The 19,558-nt window shown below is 38.1% G+C and overlaps 1 protein-coding gene across 7 annotated transcripts in view; it reads right to left on the minus strand.

The window, feature by feature from the left end:
- LOC111864562 (extracellular signal-regulated kinase 2) overlaps window positions 1-19,558 on the minus strand; it is a 45,574-nt gene that overhangs the window by 16,043 nt on the left and 9,973 nt on the right. For all 7 annotated transcript variants that reach the window (XR_002842819.2, XM_023851912.2, XM_023851907.2 and 4 more), the window contains exons 3-7: window positions 16,560-16,690; window positions 14,245-14,420; window positions 7,769-7,908; window positions 5,099-5,291; window positions 236-400 (exon numbers count right to left, since the gene is read on the minus strand). Coding sequence is in view for 6 of the 7 variants with exons in the window: in XM_023851912.2 (XP_023707680.1) it covers window positions 236-400; window positions 5,099-5,291; window positions 7,769-7,908; window positions 14,245-14,420; window positions 16,560-16,690 (805 nt within the window). In the remaining variant the exon portion in view is untranslated. The remainder of the gene's footprint in view (window positions 1-235; window positions 401-5,098; window positions 5,292-7,768; window positions 7,909-14,244; window positions 14,421-16,559; window positions 16,691-19,558) is intronic.

The raw sequence follows: 19,558 nt of genomic DNA on the forward strand, positions 1-19,558 counted from the left end.
TCTTCTGGGTTATGATGTTAAGTAATCTGATTAAATGGTTACCAATGTCTCAAGAAAAGCTGATGCCTCCACCTTCATGGTATAAGTCTACTTTCAGATGATATCCCTTCTTGTTCATTGTTATTACTTCACAGAATCTTCATCTTTACTACTAGTAACCTAATGAATCTCCCTCTCATAATTATAGCATTGCTGGAACGATCTACTATTTACCAAATGCCAAAATTTCCTATACCTGTCTTCATGGTTAACCTTGCAGGGTCTAGTATGAGCTCCTGTTCCAGTAGCCATGAGTTCATACAGTTTACTGCGATACTCATCAACTGATAGTTGGACATCATCTCGGACAGGTGGCACTACTGTGTGACCCAAAATTGGCTCACTTGCTTCGCAGTGAAACCTGAAAATAATAAAAAGAGACAATCTAAAATCCACATTATAATTCTGTAATTCAGATGTTTTAAAAACTTCATTTTTGTTACCTGTATTCTACTCATGTCCCTCTTCCTCTTGACGCAGGTTTTACTGCTATATAACTATTGTGGTACAGCCACAGCACTGTAAAACCTAGATTGTGTGTCTTTCAAAATTTCTATTAATACACCAACATGTATCTTGAAAGGCATGTAATTTATTTTCTATATCTTTATCTAGCCCATAAGTAATTTTAGAGTCAAGATATGCAAATGAGCAAAATGTGCAACTTTCTCTGTCAATGCATCATGCACTACAAATTCATTCATACCAAGGTCTTTTCCTCTAAAATCTACCACCTTAGCTTTCTGCAAGAAGATCTTAAAATTGCATTCATTCTATTTTTCCTGTAATCAAAAACTGATGTCTGAAGCTCATCTTCATGTTCTTAAGTGATTAACTTTATTATCTGCACAGAGTAGTATATTTAAATGCGTTCCTTGACCTGGATATATTTTGGGAGTTATCATTTTTTTCCATTCATGGAATATTTCATCTACATACGTGCGTTCCTGCACACGCACGCACGCACGCGCGCGCACACACACACACACTGTATATTCCCTATTATTATTCTAATGAAGAGGGAAGGATGGAATAATAAAACAAGAACTTCTTGGAAGAAATAATCCCCTATTTTCTTTTGATATGACATGGACCACATAGAAACAATGCATCCAACAATTCTTCTACTGTTGCACATATATTCATTGCCACAGGAACATGTTTACTGAGCCATTGCCTAGCAATGATGGAAGAGATAAGCAGACACATGGACAGCAAGGAGATCTCATAAAGTTGCCTCTTTTTTTTTCAAAATTGGGAAAGAAACCTAAAAAGAGATAATCCAAGACACTTAATGGAAATTCAGAAATACATGCACACTACCCAATTTATTTCTCTTGAAAACCACAAGACTTATGGAAAAAGAGAATGGAATATATAATTTGTGTCTTTTCCACTGTATGTGAAAATGATCCATTTTGTTTTCTGGTGTTGCTGATCTGTGTTTTTGTTGTGTTTGCATTGATTTGGGTGTCATGTGCTTAAGTTCTGATTATATTCATTGTTATGTAATGTGTAGTATATAATATTTAGTTCCATTCCATTTTCTTCCTTTGAAATTGGATATGTGTGCACGCTGTTCATTAAGTAACTAATACTTCATATTTTATATTCATATGGGTGGCAGGAGTCATACAGTATTATTTATGCTTGTGTAGGTTTTCTATATATCGTGAATACTGTTCTCTTACAGTGTATTGTAAGATCCAGAAAATTAATGGAGTTATACTGTACTTTTTGATAGTGAATTTTATATTGGTTGTTTATTGACATATCGAAAATATCCAATTATTTAATATTTCATTAAAACTGGATACAGCTGTTTGTTCCATATGTTGGATATATGCCTTGGCTAATATTGCGGATGTAGGAGTACTCATTGCTAACCCTTCAGTTTGCTTGTAATACTGCGGGTCAAACTGGAAATAGTTTTGTTTCATCACCGTTCTTAATATAATTATTATTTCTTTTAGATTAGTTTTTTATGATTTCTGAGTTATTTCTTACTATAATTATGGCCTCTAATTCTAGTACATTAGTACATATACTATGTCGAATGAACACATCCTCATATCTCCACTAATTTCCATGGATTGTAAGTTAAAGGTAGAGTTTTGAATGTTGCAAGAATTACATAGATGTGACTGCACAAAGTTTTTGTCAAATATTTTGCTAGTTCATATGTGGGCACATTCTTGCAGTTAATTATTGGTCTAATAGACGTAATTTGTGTAATTTTACTGTGGCATAAAGATTTTGAGTCGTGGGATTCATTTCCATTTGTTTTCTTTTGGCATAATACTATTACAGTGTGCTACTGTTTGTTTTATAGTTTTTTATACTTTTGCGTGGGATTGCTATAAGTATTGTGAATTGGTTTTCTCAGATAAAGTTGTTTACTATCTGTTTGTAGTTTTCTCTTCTGAGTACATATAACTATAGTTTTCCCTTTGTCTGCTTTTGTTATGGTAAGTTCATTTCCAGCTAATTTATTTCTTACATTTGTTATTAATCTCCATTCTCTTTTACTTCTTATATTGTTTTTATTATCTTCCTGGTTAATCTTTGCAACTGTTTTTGCGACTATACGTCTACAATGTTGTTTCTAATGTCGAGTTTGCTTACTGCGATTTCTGCTTCTAATGTTAATGATTCCATACAGACAGGGTTTGGGGTGGTAACTGGATTTACTGACAACTTATCTACGTGCTACTGCGGCATATAGACCTGTTGCTAGACAACGACCATGAAATAAGCAGCTATACAATAGTCATTGTTAAGTAATAGCATATAGACCTGTTGCTAGGCAACGGCCATGAAATAAGCAGCTATACAATAGCCATTGCTAAGTAATAGCTCTGCAAACAATGGTCACTGCTAAGTAATGGCTGCAACAAATATGCAAGCAATATCCGAGGAGGTGTTGGAAAAGGTGTTCTCTGTGCAGTCCATGCTGATGCAGTATAGTGAGGGCCAGCTGCCATTAGAAGAGTCTTGAGAAAACAGTGACAAAAGTATGAGGTTGTTTCGAGATGGCCACCAGCCTGGGAGCTAGTAAAGTTGAGTAAGTTGGTTGGCGAGTGAGTTAGAGGCCTGCTGCAGTTCAGTCTTTGTGAGCTGTTGCTGTTAGAAGCTGGTAGCTGAGACATGGGGACAGTTCAGGAACCCAGAGGAATGGGAACATCCACCGTTGGAAGTTGTTACCATTAGGTCGGTGAAGACACAGCAGGCTGAGAAGACTTAGTGTGTGCTGTAGTGATTTGCAGAGCATGAATTAGCATTAGTGCTAAGTTATTTGTAGTTGCAAGTTGTGTGTATAAGTGTGCCATAAATCCAATTACCATTTCAAACCCCATCTATAGTCGCTCATACATGTGACAATATTTACTTACTTCATTCTGCAGGTCATCATACAGATTTTCACATCTCCCTATAGTATTTAAACTTTCATGCTTTCCTACAATATTTTTATTCATTCTACCATGTCATGGACTTAGGAACACCAGTGACAAAGACCAGACTTCTAGCAAGTGTTATAGGGTAGTGCATCCTGGATTCTATATCTTTGGAAGTGTTTTGAAATATCAGGTAACTTGAAAATACACTCAAAACACAATAAAAAGGGAGCGACATTGTATTACATAAATTCATAAAACTAATATACAGGGTGTTTCACGACTTTAGGGCATAACTGCAGGAGGCGATTTCCTAGGTCTTTGTGATTAAAAAAAGTTCATATAAACATGTGTCCGATTTTGGACGGTTACGGAGTTATGACAATTTTAAACTCAGACTAGAAGGTAACGATTACTGACAATAAACGGAAGAAAATATTAAACCAGCATAATACATGATACATTTAAAGTATGAATGTAAAGTTAACTTCGTGAAATTACCTTTCATTTGAATTTATTGGTGCTTAAAGCTGATTTTCGAAAATGCCACCACCAGCCGCAACACAGGCTGCTGCTCGGTTGTGAACCGCGCCGGACATACCAACCCACCCAGCCGTAGGAACATCTCAAGTGTCGAGATAATGAGAACACTCTGTCTGTAGCTGGCTAAAAATAGCGACCCAACAGCTGACAGACGCAGTTCACACGAGGGCGTGTACGGGAATAAAAAAACGGTCATAACTCCGTAACCGTCCAAAATCGGACACATGTTTATATGAACTTTTTTGATCACAAAGACCTAGGAAATCACCTGCCGTTATGCCCTAAAGTCGTGAAACACCCTGTATTGTGACGTGGATGGCACAACAAGAAGTAGGGGTTGCGTGAACCCTGCGGTCTCGTGAGTGACATCACATACCCCCACTCCTTCCATCATTACGCAACGCTCGGTAAACACCCCCTCCCTGTGGTGACGTAACAGAAGAGCAACTGTGTTAGGCAATCATTGCCGCAGTGACGTAACAGCATAGGAGCTGCTGCCGCTGCTACGGTAACAGGCCAGTAAACCCCTCCCGTGGTGATGTAACAGCACTTCCCACTGTGACGTAACAGGGTTCACCGCTGTTAACATGTGGCAACAGGGAATGGTATAAAGGCTGGTTGAGCAGTGTGTGAGTGTGTGCGTGATAAGAAGTGACAGAGTATGAATTGTGAAGCCAGTGAAGACTTATTGTGTGACTTCAAGACTCTGTGTGTGCTGTAGTATAGTTATATTGGAAGTATGTAATTAAGAGAGACTTGTATAGCTCCTGCGTTATAAATACGTGAAGACTACTGAAGAGATTATTGTGTAGGGTTGTAAAGTGTGTAAACCCATAACAGTGTTATAAGTATTTATAGTTACATCTTGTAGCTTGTTATATAAACCAATTAGGAATCTGAACAGCATCTTTAGAGACATTACAATATATAAAAAATAAAATGTTGGTCTTTTACTTCTAAAACCTTTCTTTAGTAAGTGAATTTTATCAGGAAAAACAAATGACTTCATGTTATTGCAATCGCTTTGGGGACAGGTTGACCCTGTAACACCTCCATCCCCCCTCATCTTGCACTATGACTAAAGAATAAGATAATGTAATCAATTGAACTCTATTATATACCTTCGGACATAATCATGCTGCAGTGCTTGTGCAGCTGTAAGTCGTTTATGTGGATTGAAGACAAGTAATTTAGACACAAGATCAATTCCATCCAATGGTGCATTACGTAATATATATTTTAGTGAACGCTGACGAACCACTGGTCCCTTCTGTAGGAGTGAACTTCCATAACTTGAAGAAACATGTGTTAAATCTGAAACATGATTAAGAACACACTGTACATCATACATCTCCAACTACTGGACATTCATTCACAGACAAATTCTAGCTTATTTTTGTGACATGTGTGACTTCAGTTATTTAAACAAAGTCACACACATTTTACCATTTGAAAACATAAATGATTAAGTGAAAAAATAAAATAAAACACAAATGCAAAAATAAACTGCTTCTTTAACCTGATACAATGCAGACACTGATAACATTTTTACACTAAACTTTTACTGGGTAATTGTTAAGTTTATCTTTATACCTGGAATGGTCCAGGTTTAGCCCAACCTGACCCTAGGGCCAGGAAGCATATATGTATAATATTTCGGTTTAGGCTTGGTCATAACAATTGTCAAAAATCATTTATACAGTTTTGGGCTTTATCTTTATTGACTAACTGGATTCATTATTCTGAGAAGGTTTACCAATCCCAAGTAACCTTCAAATGGATACTATACGCTGTCTTACATGAGAAAATGGACAAAATAAACATAACCATTCTTTAAAACATGTTACTGCAAGAAAATATTATCAGTGTGGAAGATAACTTTGATGTCTCCACCAACTCAATAAGCTACATATACCTTGAGATACCCATTATATCACACAGTACATACTGACATGGGCGTTGTCTAGCAATGGGTCTATATGCCACACTGCTCCCTCCTTTAGGCTATTCGCCCTGAGTGGTTCCCTGATAAGGTGTGAGCTGGTTCAGGTGTATCACCATTATCTTTGTTCTTTTCAGAGGACTGCAGTAAAAGTTCTGACAGTGGCCAATGCTCCTACATCTCTGGCTCTTAAGCTGCTAGTAGTCTCTTCTTTCATTTTGGAGGGGGCCGACCCTTTCACAATGCCCAGTCACTCACTTCCAATAAACCAATGGAAAACCAAACTAATCAATTCACGACCTCCAGTCCAAAAGACTGTTTCACAGTCTTGTTGAATGCCATCTTGCTTTCTAAATGTAGCTGCCCTTTAAGGCCTCGATCTCTTATGCCGTTTTTGCATTCCACTTGCGCCTGAAGTCACTTCATGAAAGTTCATCCTTAGAGGGTCTTCATACAACACTGTCCCTGCCTGGTCCCTGATGACCGTGTCTCTTGCGCAGTGCAGAATGGCACAGCAGGTCAACCATCCTCAGGCAACAGCCAAGTTCTGCTGGGACCCACCATCGCCCTGGGCCCTTTTCTTCAGCTGCCAGTGTTGCCCTATGGTTAGATGCCGGTCCCCATATTGATCCACCTGCGCTCAGATAGTTTCCACTGTGGCCTCTTCCTTAGGGATATCTTGCTGTTCCGTTACGGCCTCTGACATTTCTCAATTGGCCTCTGACCTCCAAATCCATGGTGCCCATTTTGTTCAATCTTTCTTCAAAGACATCCACTGCAGCCTCCATTTTCTCTAGTAAGGAGTCCATCCTGGCCATCATCCTTTTGTGATGGATATCTAACTAGGCCATCACCTTTTCTTGGCTGGTTTCTATCTTTTCCTGGTTGTTCTGTTCCATAGCTTCCTACCTTCCTATGGTAGCTACCAGACATTTGAAATCAGCCATAATTATCTTTCTCCTGAGTTCAAACATGATGATGCAAAATTCACAACTCAAACCAACTGATCAATCAATCCAATCCCACTTATGACACCAGTTGTCACATGTATGAGTGACTATAGATGGGGTTTGGATTGGTAATTGGATTTATTGAACTCTTACAGACCACAAACTAAGATTTCTTAGACTGCTGTATCTTCACTGGTAGCAGCTTCCAAAGCTGTAGCTTCCTCAGCTTCAGTGTTCACGTCCTTAGTGGCCAGCAACTCTCTCACAACTCATTCTCAGGCCGGTGGCCAAGTCACACCAACCTTCTACTCTTCTGATTACTAAGTGTCAGAGTTATTTTGTGACTGGTGGTTTACTGCCAACAATTCTGTCTTGGCATCAAGCCCCTTGAGACTCATGAACAGAGACTGATTTTTTTAAGCTGAATCTTTATGGCCATAGTCCTTATATACAGTAACATCCTCTCCGACAAGAGGATGGGGTGGTCTCTTACGAGTTTGCTTGGCCTTTGTCAAGTGCATGTATCTCACACATAGTATGTTATTGAAAATTCTTCCTTTTGCACTATATACACAAGTCCTCTGTCAGTCCAGGCTTTGCAGAGCAGATCATGCTACCTTACTTATCTTATGCTGCAACAATAGCTTTAGTCATTTGAACAGTCCTAAGCTTGACCAGTGCCAAGTGTAAGCCTCTTATATTTTCTATGACAGGCTTCACCTTCCCTATACAATATAACACTTCCTTAGTCAAGTGTTTTCTGTTCTTTTAATCATTAAGTGTGCACATACAGAACAGTCAAAGCATGAAAAGGGGTGACAAAAATGCAGCAGTACAAATCAGATACCTTCCAAAAACGTTTACACTGTATATGGAAAACACTTTGGAAACGGTATTACCTTCTGCTGTAGGTGCAGGTATGGTGGCCATTATCAATTCTATTTGATTGATGGTACATGTGCCTTGAAATATGGGTCTTCCTAACAGCATTTCTGCAAGAATACACCCTATGCTCCACATGTCAATTCCCTGAGTGTACCTGTAAGTCACATGCCAAACTATTAATGAGACAATGACAAAACAAAAGCACCTCAAATAACCTGTTTACTTACTGACTGAAGTATCATATTAATTATTTAATTTCAATCAAAAACAAGAAGTTCTGGAAGAAACTAACTGCCTACTTTCCTTTGATATGACATGGATTACATAGAAAATAATGCCTCCAGCAATTCTTCATTGTAGCAGGAATGTCTTTACCAAGTTGTTACCTAAAAACAATAGGGGGCTACACAGACAGACCCACAAACACCCATGTCCAACAATTCTTCTATTCTTGAGTGTATTCTATGCTGTGGGAACATATTTACTAAGCTGTTGGCTTGCAATGAAAGGAGAAATACATTTTACTGAGCCTTTGCCTGCATACAGACACACAGAATGATGGGAGGGATTTATGAAGTATGCCATTGAGATGGGCTCAGGTGTCACAATATACATACAAAGTTTAATAAAGACTGGTTCAAACATTCAGAAATTGATAGGGGGAATTCACAGATTCAGAGACAGCGTGGAGATTGCATAAGCCTGCTTTAATTTTTTCAAAATAATGAAAGTAAGATAATTATAAAGATGGCCATTCCTTCCATTTTATAGAAAGCATTCCAGAACAATCTGCTTGAGAGAATAAAAACTGATATTATGCAGTGTATTTGTTTATGTTCAGGGGCACGCGGTAGCGTAGAGGTTGAGGTGCTACGCTACAAGCCAGAAGGTTGCGGGTTCAAATCCCGATGAGGTCATTGGATTTTTTCAGTTGACCTAATCCTTCCAGCCACACTAGGCCCTGGGGTTTACTCAGCCTCTAACATAAATGAATTAATTAAATAATTTTCCTGGGGAGTAAAGCGCGGCCAGCGCTTAAGGCTGACAACCTTACCACCGTCTTTGAGCTGATTGTCTAGATAATGGGGGACCCTCAACGTCTCACAACCCTATGGGCCTTCACGGCCTGGTACAGGGATAGCTTTACTTTACTTTTACTTTATTTGTTTATGTTCACATATATGATAAATAAGCAAGGCATGTTATGATGATTTCAGAATTTGATGTTCTCACATTTTCTCTTAACAGAGTTTAATCATGTTACTACTCCCAGAGGCTGCGCCATAGCTCAAGTGGTTAGTTGCTGATTTCCCATTATGACGGCCCAGGTTCGATCCTGGGTCTGGTCAAGTGGGATTTGTGGTGGACAAAGTGGCACTGGGGCAGGTTTTCTCCAAGTACTTCGGTTTCCCCTGCCAATCTTCATTCCATCAATTGCTCCACAATCACCCTCACCTATCATCTGGGGCTGGTACAATAGGCCAGAAGTGGCCGCAGTACAAGGGACTTAGTCCCACCCCACTAGCAATAAAAAGGTGTCTTTTTTATCTTTTGTTGGTAATACCTTCAGCCATATTAGCAGGGTACTATCTGAGCACAAGATAAAGATTGTGGGCCTTCCATTAAGAAGAATATCCAGTTTTCTTCAGCACATGAAAGATAATTTCCCTAAAGACAAAGGGCATGTACAGCATCCCATCTGACTGTTGTACAATTTACATTGAACAAGCTGGAAATTCCACTCAGATTAAGGTCAAATGCACCATCAGCACATCTATCTTTCTGAGCCAGATAAGTTGGCTGTAGCAGAACACAACATAAACTAGATCTCACTTGGTTCTATAGGACACCAGAATCCTAGCCAAAAAGAATCCTGATGCAAGCATCACATAATCAGGGAAGCAATAAATACTGAGCTACATCCCAACAGCATGAACAGGAAAGCAGATTTTCCTTGAGCAGGTCACAGAAGCCTATAATTCACCCTGAAGGAAAGCAATAAGGTTCTTTTGCTGGGCTCGTCCTGACTTGGCTTTCTTCTGCTCATGGCCTGAAAAAGAGCCTTCCTCCATTATAGATATAGTGGCTTGTAGACCCACTGCTAGGAGACAACTGTAAAATAAACAACATACAACAGCCGTTGCTAAGTAACGGTTCTGGAAACAAACATGTTTCCAGAGTAACAGGAGAATAAAGAAATAATGGAAGCAGTTTTTTCTGCATGATCTGTGTCAAAATGTTACAAGCAGGGCCAGTTAGCTGTTGCAGTCAGTTAGGGAACTGCTGAAGTTCAGTTGTTGTGAGCTGTTGCTGTTAGAAACTTGTAGCTGACACCAGGGACCGTTTGGGAAACCAGAGGAAGGGAAATGTCTGTTAGGTGGAAGCTGTTACGCAGCAATGGCAGTTAAGACATCACTGTGGACACTTATGTGTGTGTGTGTGTGTGTGTGTGTGTAATAGTGAACCACAAAGGGTAGTCACGCACTGTATCAAAGTGTGCAATAAATCGAGTCATCAATCCAAAACCTGTCTATTGTCACACTACATACATATGACAATATATACAGTGTGTCCCAGGAGGAAAGGTCAATATTCTTGGAGGTCACATCGGTCATTCTAAGCAAAAAAGTGTAGATGTACATGTGTCCTATTCTGAATGGCTTCTGAGATAGGGCTATTTCACTGTAGTGTTCCAAAATTGTTAGCTCTATATAGGAAACCACTCGGAATAGGACACATGTACATATACACTTCTTTGCTTAGAATGACCAATGCTATGACCTCCCAAGATACTGACCTTTTCTCCTGGGACATCCTGCATATATACACATAGCAGGTACCTAGACCATATTCCAACTCTGTCTTAATTCTGATACTGGTCAATACTGGTGAAAGGAATGACCTTGACATATAAGTGACAGCAATTCCTTGAAGCATTTCCAGTCACAAAGAAACAGTAATGAGGTCACCTACATGGCAGCAGCAGTATTGGCATCAGGAGAGGTTTTGTCTTCTGTTAGTGTGGCTTCTGTTTTTAGGTACGTCACATTTTTCTAATGATTTTATATCACACTAAAATGAAACGGTATTTACTATGCCCCTCTTAAATATTGTTTAATGCTCTTATAACTTTCAGGGATCTGAGGAATTAGCAGTCCTACTCTTGTAGCATGCAAATAAATTATGAAAAATGGAAGTCCCTTGGTCTGACAGGTGTTGGAATTAGACTAGTGTATATGTGTCTATTATATGAGTTACTTTGTTTAAATTTAGATTAACTAACATCATTTTACCCTATAACATGTGATCTTTGACCAGCAGTAAGGTAGCCCTTAAATCCTAAATTCACTAAATATACGCTATTCGTAATCACGGAGTTCATAATTTCAGACAATCAGTAAACCAAGAGCAAATCATGTTGTCATGAAGGGTTACTTTGAAAAACTGGTATCTGTAATGGTAGATTACAGGTCCATGGGAAAACTGTAAGCATTTACAACAGTAACAAAATGGGTTGTAGGTTATACCTTGACCATAGACAAGAAGTTTATTCTCCCAAAGATGTCAAATGATTGCACCTCACTGCCCCAGAACACTGTTCCTTATGGCAATGCTCTTGGTCACGCAATGTCAGAAATGGTGTCTTTCAAAGGATAAATGATGGTTAAGTGGTCAATGACATGTAAAGTTATGAAATGGATAGAGCAAACTGCTATATTCATAGCTGCAGGAAAAACATTACTGATCATCAATGGTGCCAAAACTCACTGTGGATGCTGTGGGTGATTATATAATTTTGTTTTACTTGCCTTGCATTTGAACACACTGAGCTTCAGCCACTGGATAAATCATTTTTCAGTCCTTCTGATTCTTACCATGATCCAGCAACATTAGGATAATGGAACAACTGTGGTGGAAGGAACATTACAAAACAGTACTTTGGCAAATCTCTTCCAAGGTTTGGATGAAGTATGCCACACCACATGGCATCATGTATGGTTTTATGGGAACAGATATCTACAAGTTTAAAAAATATCATTCATTTATTTCACATATATTTCTTTCTTAATTGCAACTTATTACCTAGTCGCCTTTCTTTCACACTATGGTCATCATCGGGTGTCTTCTACCTTGTTAAAATTGTTGTATTGTGTGTCAAAATTTTATATCGCATATGAATGTGATATTTTCTGATTAATGCAACAGGATGCTTCAACACAATATTAATACCATTCCCTGTTCAGCTTTCACTCCTTCTGACTGTACTTTCCTTCAGTCACCTCAAAAATAGGAGCAATGAATAAGATCTGACGAGGAAAGCAAGTGACAGTCTTCAGTCATCAGTGAAGAAAGTCCTCAAGCAATTCAAAAGCATACAGATAATGATTTTTCTTTCAGTATAACATGTTACTTATTTATTGTTTATTTTGATCTCTGGATCTACGAGTATGATCATTGTAATTTGAAGCAATGACAATCAAACTTTTGTAATTATCTACTTCATATTTCTTGTTTTCTTTTTCTAATTATATTTGTAATCAAGTTGGCTAGAATTTGAAAATTGGGACCCATATTTCAATAAATATCTTTAAGGTAACATTTCTGTTGACTTTTGTAAACTTACAGCACCAATCCATAGAATTTTATTTGGTGTCAGAAGATCCCCTCCCCCTTCAAGTCAGAATATGGATCACAGGGTCTTAATTCTGTTACTGTGACATCTATTTCCTCCTTCTCTACTCTGATATAACTGCAGATATCAGAAACATTTTTCTTTCCTTGAATTATTATTTGTATACATTAACTTTGTTCAAACTTGCAGCCTGCTCTGATAACTCCAGAAAACATAGAAGTCCCCAAAGCATAGAGCATTGGAAAATATCTCATGTATCTTACTTGTAACTTTGTTCATCAGTTTCTGTATATTTCTTAACATGAACCTAATAGAAAACACCCTGAAGTATGCCACAAAACTTATATAGTGAGATCTTGCCAATATGTATGGTAGCCATGACAGTTAAAGTGATAGGCAAGTATGGAGGCATAGTTTTTAGATAAATTTGATAAAATACTGCAGCACGTATATCCATTGCTAAGTCTTGACTCTGTAAACAATGCCTGCTGCTAGGTGAAAGATTCCTAACATGCATCAACTGGGAAGCGGTGTTCCCTGTTAGGTCCATGTGACAGCTGCATGATGCAACAATAGTAGAGCTGTTGGGGGAGGTTTTTCCTGTGCTGTCCATGCATGAACTTCAAGAAAGGGTATGATTCAATTAGAATGGAAGTATTGTACAATATTCTCATTGAGTGTGGGATAACCATGAAGCTACTTGTAGTTAGGCTTATTAAAATGCGTTTAAATGAAACAATTAATTGAGTCCACGTACATAAAATATCTGTTTGATACATTTCCTATTCAAAATGGTCTAAAACAAGGTGCTTTATCACCATTGCTTTTCAACCTTGATGTAGAATATGACATTGACAGGTTCAGGAAAACCAGGCAGGACTGAAATGGAATGGAACACACAGCTGCTGGTGTATGCTGATGATGTAAATCTATTGGGAGATAACATAAATGCCATAAAGAAAAACACAGAAGCTCTAATTGACGCTAGTAAAGAGGTTGGTCTAGAAGTAAACACACAGAAAACTAAGTATATGTTAATGTCTCATCTCCAGAATACAGTGAAAACTCTTAACACAAAGATAGCTAATATATCCTTTGAAAATGTGGCACAGTTTAAATATTTGTAAATGACAGCAACAAATTAAAATTTGATTAATGGCAAAATTAAGAAAAAACTGAATTTGGGTAATGCTTGCTACCATTCAGTTCAGAACTTTTTGTTTTCTTGTCTGGTGCCTAAAAACATAAAATTTAAAATATACAGAAGCCTGTAATTTTGTATGGGTGTGAAAGTTGTTCTCTGACATTAAGGGAGTAACATAAACTGAGGGTGTTTGAGAACAGGGTACTGAGGAGAATATTTGGACTGAAGAGAGATGAAGTGACAGGAGGTTTGAGAAAATGTCATAATGAGGAGCTTCATAACTTGTACTCTTTGCCAAGTATAATTAGAATGATTAAGTCAAGGAGGATGAGATGGGCAGGGCATGTAGTGCAAATGGAGATGAGAGGCATGCATATAGGGATTTGGTGGGAAAGCCAGAAGGAAAGAGACCACTAGGATGACCACAGTATAGGTGGATAGATAATATTAAAACAGATCTTAGAGAGATAGGATGTGGTGGTATGGACTGGATTGATTTGGCTTAATTTCTTGCTTTTGAGTGTTCTTTCTTCTTGAAAGATTTAGCTACTGCATACCGTAACACTGACAAGGAAAGCAACACATTTCAGGTGAAGAACAGGTGCTTCTGCTTATATACACTATGGGTCTTGAAAGAAAATAGTTTCCAGGCTAAAATCACAAGTGCATGCCAGAATGGTTAAATACAACAATGCCTTTCTTTTCACTCTTACCAGTTTGAACCAATAAGAATTTCAGGTGCCCGATACCAACGAGTAGCCACATAGTCTGTGAGTGCTGGATTTGTCATCTGTTCATCGGAGCCATTATATGTTTTCCCCACAGAACGTGCCAGCCCAAAGTCTGCTATTTTGCAGATACAATCTGAATTCAGCAAAATATTTGATGGCTGAAAGCACGAGGAAAATGATAAATATTTGATATGTGTGATATAAAGATGGCACTAACTCTTATAATAGAGCCAGATTAGCATAGTCGGTACAGTGACTGGCTAAGGGCTGGATGGCCGAGGGGTCGGAGTTTGAGTCCCAGTAGGGTCAAGAATTTTCTCTTCCTCGTGTCTTCCACACTGGATCTGAGGTCCACCCAACTTCCTACACAATGGGTACTGGGGGGGCTCTTTCCCCAGGGGTAAAGTGGCAGGGGCATGAAGCTGACCACTCACCTTCAACTAGTGCCAAGATCAAGAAAATGTGGATCTGTACATCCACTCCCCATATGCCTTCATGATGTAGTGCTCAATTAGTTAAGTAAAGGTAAAACTTTACATTTACCTTACTAACTCTTATAATATTCATTAAAGCAGAACCAGCAAAACAGCAATAAAAGCATATTTCATAAAATACTGTGCAAAAAGAAATATTGTGGCTAACGTCACCAGTCACCTATCATTTTGGCTTTCAGCTGTCTAAATTACAGATAAGGAGCAAATTTTTGAACAGGGACAAATTACGAGTTTAGTTCCACTCTCCTGATGATGAGGAAGATGACCCACAGAGTGAGCTGACAGCCTAACATAGGTTATGTCTGGTATTCCAAAGCACTATCTTTATATGAGATGCAGGAAGGGAAAGAAATGTGACAAACCTAAACTGGATCTGGCCAACCTCAAAGCCAAAGTTTTCGGTACAGATGTCCAGTTAACATTTACAATTAGACCACCATGTCCCCTGTGTGCATGAAATTTGACATTAAGGATTCAAATGTCTGTTTGTACTACTACAACACCTGCATACTCACAACCCAGTCATATTTAACAGTGTTAATATGCTTATTATAGGTTCTGTCAATAAAATTCTTCTATAAAATGAATAAATTTATAATTTTTTCTTTTCAACATGTTTCAGCCGTTTATGGCCATCATCAGGTAAATCATGATACATTCATACCTACTTTTCGTGTTATTTTTACCTTACAGTGGCCAATGTTTACATTTTAGGGGGAAGGTCTAACACTGAATATTGGAAAAAAAAAATATATAAAATACAGGTTTCAAGCAGTGCTTCTAAATATGCAGTTTTCATGGAAATGAAGAGACATGAAGACAGGGAGACTACTGCTGACAGAACCACCTACAGGAAGAATCAGAACTCCCTGCAACTAACACACGGAACACTACTGACACACTGCATTACCATCTCATGCATCATCTTTATAATTTTATTGCATGGAGAGCCATATAGAGTGACAAAGATTCTGTTCCTCTACGTAGTAGAACTAACAGAATTTATAAGCAATTATCATTGCTCACATACTAAACCTGAGGAACCTGTTTTGAAATTGGAGGATACATTTCAAATTAGTATGCAGGTTTTTGTGAAGTTAGAACAATGAAGGCAGACCGTTGACATAAGTGGCACTCTTATTGACTCCAAATGGCATGATGCTGGGAGAAAATGTGGCCAAGGACTGCCCTCCATTAATCTAGAGATAAGAAAATAATGTGGAATTATTAAAAATATAGACATAATGAAGTTACACTGTCGTCTATACTGGTCGTTATGAATACACAGGGGTTATAAATGTTATAAATTAGAATCCCAAACATTATACAGTCATCAGAATTTTGCTCTATGTTACCTTGTAATAGCAGAGGCTTTGCAGTGAGTATGGCCCTATCCAAAGAGTCCTATTGTACCACATAGAAAAAAGCATTAATCTCAATCTGAGTTGGAACAAGTTAAAGAATCCAATATTTGAAAAATAATTCCTAACATTAGTTAACTTACATTACACTAAGATTTACACATCACATGAGAAGTGGTAAAGATTAAAGAATTTCTAGCCTATGGTGACAAGTATAAATGTATTTGATTGTGCATTTTTAATAAATCATAAAAGCGCCTGAGTGAAGATACTCCAATACTTCAGACAACAATTTTTCAACACTATCCACTATGCACTACAATGAAAGTATAATAATCACAGGCAAACAGAACATCCAAACATCAACCACAGAGAAGAGAAATAACATGAGCAGAGGATGAAACAACAGAAGAGGTTGCATGTAAAAGCTTGCACTACTTACCTTCTGGTCACGATGGATAACATTTCCAGAATGGATATATTTAGTGGCTTTGAGCAACTGATACATGATAAAACGTTTGTGGACATCCTTCAAAATTGTGCCTCGTTTGATCACATTATGCAAGTCAGTATCTGCAAACAGACCAACCAATCTATAATAACAAAATCCTTCCAAAATCCACTGCTTGCTTTCAAGGTTCCTGGATATGTTGTAATAGCAACAGATTTTCAAGCTTTCAAATTGAGTATCAAATGTTGATGTGTTACATTTCTGTAAATTATTCTAAATTATCATAATATTTCATCATGAATAAAAGCTCATACATGTTGATAATATATGGGCAAATGTAACAAGTAGTTACAATGAAATGTGAATTAATTTATAAAAATATGGAGGATTCTTAAAAGAGGTTCCTATCCCCAAGACATCCAGATAAACAACTTCAGTAAAACTGCATTAAGCACTCTACTCTGAAAACGATTTGCTAGTAAAATTGACCACTGGATATGCACATATTACAACAATGTCATTAATATACACAACATAAAACATAAAATAGCAAATGTTATGAAAAATTTAGAAATATGGTTTCAAAAACTAATCTTATATTAAATACCGAAAGAACAACTGCTATGTCAATTCATTCGAAACATATGAGATTTTCCCTAAGACTGCAGATAACCTTTAGAAATAAAAATCGTCTATGAGTCAGAACTGAGATTCCTAGGAATCTATATTATGGAAAACTTAACATGGGGTGCTCATGCCGGATCATTAAGAACAAAGCTATGTAAAGTAGTATATATGATGGAAGTATTAAAAGAAACATGGAGTCCTCATATGATAAGAAATATTTATTATTGAAATTTTCACTCATGTCTGAGGTATGACAATATATTATGGGGTGGGGACAGTGAAAGTTATGAAATTTTTAAAGTGCAAAAGAAGACCCTTCATATAATTAGTGGTGTCAGTTATCACAAGTCATGTACACATATATTTAAAGACTATTATATATTGTTACATGTACACCCATTGCTAGGCAATGAATGGTAAACAAGTTACTGCGAAGACAAACTCTTGATAAACAGTCAGTCACTAGGTTACTCAACAACAGAGGAGGCTGTGGTTTCTGTGTTGCCTGTTATGCGCAGCAGTGGAAACAGCATGGTTATGCAGCCCATTATTGGGCAACGCCTCTGCAAACATGATACATGCATGCAATAGTAGAGCAAGCTGGTGCAGGAGCAGTGGCATCACACATCAACAGTAAGTGGCTGTCACATGACGTGTTTCCTGCGTGTCCTTGCAAGTGTGCAGTGAGGTGGGTAGGGGTCATATGATATGTGCTTACTGTTGTTCAATGTCTGTCCCTCAGCTATATAAGTGAGCAGAGTTCAGTTGATGGCAGTAGAAAAAGAAATAGTAGCAGCAGAAGCACACAAGAGATTGAATCGGAATTAGAAGTGACGGTGGCAGTGAGTGACAGAGTATTGAGTTCTGGGAGACAGCCACAGGGAGTTTGTATTTGAAGAAGACTGAACTTGTGAATTGAAGACTTTATGTGTGCTATAGTACAGAGGGATTGGGAGTAGGGTCTAAAAGTTTGTGACAATGGGTACATTGCTACAAGTCAAGTACGTATTATGTGTTATTATCCATCATTCTGTTTATTTTTCAAAACACAAGGTTTCAGAGACCAGAGTCTGTCCCCATCCTCAGGTAAAACCTACTCAGTTGGGTCCAATAGATAGAGCTACTCCCTATCCCTGGACACCTATGCCAGTTTCAAGAAGGGGTATATAAATCAAACACAACACAAACCATCTGCAAGAGCTAAGAGAATATTCAATTACTGAAACTCCACACGTATGGGGCCTTGCACCAGGGAGCAGTCAAAGCAGTGATTGAACTTACATTCATCAAACAGGCTGAAAAAGTTTAACATTTAAATGCCAGACTTCTGAAATGGTGGTAAGCTTGAGCTGGCCGGAGTTTATTTAAATGACCGCTGCTGGTGTGCGTTTAAATGCCTGTTGCTACTCTGTGTTTCACTGTCCGTTCCTGTTAGGGCGCTTAAACAATTTTAAGCATTGTGTTTAAAATGCTGTATCTAACTCAATTTTTATGATAAATGGATGGAATTAACTTTGTATCAGCAAAGAGCATAGCGTCGCATATTATATCAGAAGATTTTATACAAAGAGTTATACTCTATTTTCAATTTTTTCTTTTAATTTTGATGCGTACTGCAAAAATGGTTTCCCATTTCTTCACAGAGTTGTTCTGCATTATAAAAACAGATGGAAGCAATAAAATAATTTGGTCTTCTGCTGGCAAGTTTCACATCTTTGTTATATCCTTCAGAATTTTTAATCTTTTGACTAAAGGACAGAAGAATGAAAGCATGGATATTCAAGAGAAAGCTAGAGGGGTCCCTTCTTCAGTGCCAAGACCTTCCGTTATAGCTGTAAGAGATTATTGCCCTTTCTAGGGTCGTGAACAGACAGTTGCATTGTTTCTGAGATACAGAGTGTGATTTGTTTTCTGTGTGTTCATAGTGAAATCGGATACTGTAGTTTCACTTCAGCCTATACAGGGTGTCCCAGGAGGAATGTGCCAAACTTCGGGAGGGTGTTCCTTATGTTAAAGTATGCCGATATAACCCAAAACACCTATGTCCAAAGTTGAACGGTTACGGAGATAATGGCCCGAGAAAAGTGTGGTCTTCTTGCAGGTCCACGCACTATACGTACCTGTCAGCTGAGACCCTTATCTGTTTGTCCTTGAGTGCCGCGAGTCACACTAGCGTAAGCTCATGCGCTGCCTACAGATTACGTTGCAGTGGGGTCGTGAATGGGTGGTAAATTAGTTGTGTGATGAGTTGCTGAAATGCCTTTTGTGTTTTCACACGTCGAGTATTGTGATATGCATTTTGTGTATGGATTTTGCGGTGGCAATGCACGTGCTGCTGTTGAAGAGTACCAAAGGCGTTTTCC

The sequence above is a fragment of the Cryptotermes secundus genome, unplaced genomic scaffold (genome assembly GCF_002891405.2).
Source record: "Cryptotermes secundus unplaced genomic scaffold, Csec_1.0 scaffold2457, whole genome shotgun sequence".
NCBI lineage: Eukaryota > Metazoa > Arthropoda > Insecta > Blattodea > Kalotermitidae > Cryptotermes > Cryptotermes secundus.